The 4819-nt window shown below is 54.5% G+C and overlaps 2 protein-coding genes across 2 annotated transcripts; one reads left to right on the forward strand and one right to left on the reverse strand.

Annotated features, from left to right (window-relative positions):
* The first annotated feature begins 894 nt into the window (after window positions 1–894).
* Window positions 895–2765, forward strand: LOC104915591 (claw keratin-like). The gene has a single exon (XM_031557508.1). The coding sequence runs from the start codon at window positions 913–915 to the stop codon at window positions 1300–1302; it is 390 nt and encodes a 129-aa protein (XP_031413368.1). The 5' UTR covers window positions 895–912; the 3' UTR covers window positions 1303–2765.
* Window positions 2766–2773: 8 nt separating this feature from the next.
* LOC100548527 (claw keratin-like) lies at window positions 2774–4061 on the reverse strand (the record flags this gene model as incomplete). The annotated part of the gene is made up of 1 exon (XM_003214132.3): window positions 2774–4061. A coding segment is annotated over one exon (409 nt), but the record flags the coding sequence as incomplete, so codon positions are not given.
* Between the last annotated feature and the right edge of the window lie 758 nt (window positions 4062–4819).

Genomic DNA, 4819 nt, shown 5'->3' on the forward strand with positions numbered 1-4819 from the left:
GGACATGAAGGTGATGAGAGGGACAGGTGATTACAAGCAAGTACATGAAAGACAGACCATGCACTGCTGATGCTGACCTCACAACCCCTGTAAACCCCCAGTGTGTTCCTAATCCCAAACTTCATCTATGAGAAAGACTCACAGGTATCCTGCAGACAAAGCACTTTGCAATCCTGCTCACAAACACAATGTCTATCATTACCTTCATTACCACTGTTTTATGGGCTGGTAAACTTTGGACAAAGCGATGAAGTGATCCCACCCTCCTGGGACAGCTCCCAAACAACTGCCACCACCCTTCAGTGGCAAACAGTGGGGCGCAATTGAGTTGGGAAGTCAGAGCATCCCTGATTGTTGCCAGCTGCCTGCCCAGTGCAGCATCCCGGGGCATTTCTGTCTTGCCAGCCAAGGGTACATCTGTGGCTATGATTTCTTTGTAAATGTTGACCTGCCAAGGCATTACGAACACACAAGGGAATAATTGGTTCATAACACATCAGCAAGAGCTGCACCTTTTATTTCAAGTAATTGTGTATAGCCATTTGGCCTTCTAATCCCCTTGTTGTTCTCCAAGGCATGTTTTTGCCTCAGTGTACCAATGGGAAAGGAAATAATTGCTCCGCATCTCTTCTTGTATGTCATGATGCGTACTGGCTTTATTTCATGATTGTTGGGAGCTTCTGCCACCACCGCCCTCTCATGTATGCCTTGGGCTGTCAGGGATAGTATAAAAGAACTGAGCACTTTGCAGTCCTCTGTCCAGCTTCCTCCACTTGACTACCTCCAGCTCCTGGGTAAGTGCAGATCTCGGAGGCTTCTCAGGACTCTCTCCCAGCCTCCATCCATACAGCTCTCCCCGACCCTTTCCTCACTCGTGGGTTCCCTTTGCAGGACTCCTTGCTTGTGTGGAAGATGTCCTGCTCCAGCCTGTGTGCCCCTGCCTGTGGGGTGGCCGCCCCGGCCCCACTGGCTGACAGCTACAACGAGCCCTGCGTGCGCCAGTGCCCCGACTCCACCGTGGTGATCCAACCCCCGGCCTCCGTGGTCACCTTCCCTGGGCCCATCCTCAGCTCCTTCCCGCAGAGCTCCGTGGTTGGCTCAGCAGGAGTGCCCGCCGTTGGATCTGGCTTGGGTGGCACCTTTGGACGTAGTGCCGGCTTTGGGGGCTATGGAGGCCTGGGAGGCTATGGAGGCTCTTATGGCCTTGGGGGCTTTGGGGGCTATGGAGGCTTTGGCAGCTGTGGATACGGTGGCTTGCGCCGAGGCCACAGGTACCTCAGCGGCAGCTGTGGGCCCTGCTAAGCACAGCAGTGCCTCTGTCTGTGGTTGAAGGAGAGCTCTGGAGAAGTCCCAGCACATCCTCACTTGATGCCATGAGGAAGGATTTCCCTTTGCCATTGCTGGGCACTCGTGCTCAGTTATCCCATCCCTGCACAGGGACTCTGTGCTCTATCTTCCTTTGCTGTGCTTGAACTTCACTTCCGGTCTGGACACCCCATGACATCGGAGACCAGAGCTGGCTGCCTGCACCTTTCCCTCTGTCCTGTGCAAGAGGTTGGGAACATCTGCTGGCCAGAGGCTGCCCTTCCGCCACCTCCTTCAACCATGGAACCTGCAATAAAATCTATCTTGCATCACAGTTTCCATCTCTGAGTTTTCCTTCACATCTCCATTATGCCGACTTCCCACTGAAGACACAAAGGCTCTCTGGGGCCATCAGTTCCAGCTTACAGCTGAGCCTTCTCAGGATCTCTGTGGGCACTGCCCCCTCCCCTCTCACCTGCCCTGCGCACCAAAAGCTTCAGCAGGAGCTTCCCCAGGCAGGCTCCATACAATGCCTTCAGTACCTGCTCCTCCCTCAGAGCTCTCCCCCACTTCTCTGCCCCTGGTTTCTGCCTGCTGCAGCTCAAGAGGAGCTCTTGGCCCCATACAGAGCTCAGGGTCTGCTCTTGAGTGTCCCTGTAGCTGGCCTTTGTGATGTGGGATCTGCGGACAGACAGACGTGCACCCTTCTAAAGGACAAAAAGAATTCCAGAGACTCCTGGGATGCCATGAGGCAAAGGGAGGAGGGTGATAGCCCAGGAGCAACCTTGTCTACAGCCTCTCAAGATTCTTTCCTGCTCCACTTCTTTCCAGAGCTTCATATGGCATCAAGGATGCTGATTTTCCCCACCTTTGCTCAGAAACAATTCCACAGCAGCTGTGAAAAATTGCTCTGACAGGGCAGGGCAGCACAGCCGTGCTTCACTCTGCCCCATGTAGTGAATGCAATGCTGGGCCCTTGGCTGCCCTTCATCTCATACAAACCTCCTGGACTGAGGCTACCCAAATAACCCTCCACCTCAGCATGATGGGGCCCAGCCACCACCTCCCACCAATGGGCCCTCACCCACCCCACATGGGTCACCACAGGAGGCAAAACATGGAGTTTGGCTGAGCACGCTCACACAGCAGCCAGCAGACAGGTGGGAAAGGAAGGGAGAAATTGAGGTGTAGCCAAAGGCAAGGGAGGAAGGACAATTTTCTGCTCATCCAGTGTAGGAAACCTATGGCTGTTCCAGATATTTGCTGCCTTTTCACCCTTCCCTGTCTTCCAGTTGTTGATGAGTGTGTTCTCCTGAGGTCCCCGGCAGTGACCAACGTGCTGCTCCACTGCCCACCTTGATTTCTCTGGCAGGAGTCGCCTCTGTGCAAGACTAGTGCACAGTGCTAGGATTGTGGAATCTGAAGATGTCTGGGGAAAAAAAGGGATGTAAGGAGAGGAGGAACTCCAAACTCCGGCTCAAGACCTTGGTGCTCTCTGGGACAGGATGGCTGTGCCCCATTCATGGCTACCTTGGGTACATGGGGTGCTAATTCCTTTACCCCCTCCACTGTCCCCCTCCAGGATCTGAGCACAGGGACACTGTTAGCAGGTGGCAGCAGCCCTGTCCATGCACTGCTTGTCTCCCCATTTCCTCTGACCTCTATGTGTTATCACTGGCATAACAAGAAAAGGAAGAGAAAGAAGGCATGCAGAGGCCAGGTTGTGCAGATCTCATGGAAGAGGTTCTGTGGGGCATCCATTGAGTGTTAACATATTGAAGTGAGGTTTGTTTCAGAGGTATCATTGTACCGGTTGTAGAAGAGAGGAGGCTCAGTGGAATGGGCTCTGCAGGACCATCTGTGCACTGTGATCCTCAGCAGTAATGCACAGCCCAACTGGCAAATGTCCCAGAGGCAGTGCTGTGGGAGCAGCTAGCAGCCCAGAATCAGTGTCTCTGAGATATCGGGCAATTAGGGAAGGACAAGGAAGACAAAATACCGGGGTCAAGACTGCAGTGTAAGAGAAATTTTATTGAAGGTCCAGGGGAGGAGGAGGGAGGTGGCAGAAGGGCAGCCCCTGGCCCGAGGCTGTCCTTGTCTTCTTGCAGAGAGCAGAGGGACAGGAGCAGGCTGCCGTAGCTGGGCCATGCTATCAAGGGTGAGCCAGACCAGAAACAAAGACCAGGCAGAACAAAGAAAGACAGAGCTTGTCCCCATGCAGGCATGTAGCATCCAAGGTTCGCAGTCCAGCGATGCTGAAGGGAAGCCCATTGTCACGGCATCTGGTGGGATGTGCTGGGACTTCTCCAGAGCTCTCCTTCAACCGCAGACAGAGGCACTGCTGTGCTTAGCAGGGCCCACAGCTGCCGCTGAGGTACCTGTGGCCTCGGCGCAAGCCACCGTATCCACAGCTGCCAAAGCCTCCATAGCCCCCAAAGCCCCCAAGGCCATAAGAGCCTCCATAGCCTCCCAGGCCTCCATAGCCCCCAAAGCCGGCACTACGTCCAAAGGTGCCACCCAAGCCAGATCCAACGGCGGGCACTCCTGCTGAGCCAACCACGGAGCTCTGCGGGAAGGAGCTGAGGATGGGCCCGGGGAAGGTGACCACGGAGGCCGGGGGTTGGATCACCACGGTGGAGTCGGGGCACTGGCGCACGCAGGGCTCGTTGTAGCTGTCAGCCAGTGGGCCGGGCGGCCACCCACAGGCAGGGGCACACAGGCTGGAGCAGGACAGTCTTCCACACAAGCAAGGAGTCCTGCAAAGGGAACCCACAGTGAAGAAAGGGTGAGGGAGAGCCGTATGGATGGAGGCTGGGAGAGAGCCCTGAGAAGCCTCCGAGATCTGCACTTACCCAGGAGCTGAGGGTAGTCAAGTGGAGGAAGCTGGATAGAGGACTGCAAAGTGCTCAGCTCTTTTATACCTATCCCAGACAGCCTGGGGCATGGATGGGAGGTCATTGGTGTCAGAAGTCACAGATAATCATTAAATAAAGTCAACACGCTTCATGACACTCAAGGAGTGAGGCAAAGCAATTAAATCCCTCATCAGTGGAGATACTGGGGTGTAAGCATGCCCCCGAGGACATGAAGGTGATGAGAGGGACAGGTGATTACAAGCAAGTACATGAAAGACAGACCATGCGCTGCTGATGCTGACCTCACAACCCCTGTAAACCCCAGTGTGTTCCTAATCCCAAACTTCATCTATGAGAAAGACTCACAGGTATCCTGCAGACAAAGCACTTTGCAATCCTGCTCACAAACACAATGTCTATCATTACCTTCATTACCACTGTTTTATGGGCTGGTAAACTTTGGACAAAGCGATGAAGTGATCCCACCCTCCTGGGACAGCTCCCAAACAACTGCCACCACCCTTCAGTGGCAAACAGTGGGGCGCAATTGAGTTGGGAAGTCAGAGCATCCCTGATTGTTGCCAGCTGCCTGCCCAGTGCAGCATCCCGGGGCATTTCTGTCTTGCCAGCCAAGGGTACATCTGTGGCTATGATTTCTT

The sequence above is a fragment of the Meleagris gallopavo genome, unplaced genomic scaffold (genome assembly GCF_000146605.3).
Source record: "Meleagris gallopavo isolate NT-WF06-2002-E0010 breed Aviagen turkey brand Nicholas breeding stock unplaced genomic scaffold, Turkey_5.1 ChrUn_random_7180001828084, whole genome shotgun sequence".
Taxonomy (NCBI): Eukaryota; Metazoa; Chordata; class Aves; order Galliformes; family Phasianidae; genus Meleagris; species Meleagris gallopavo.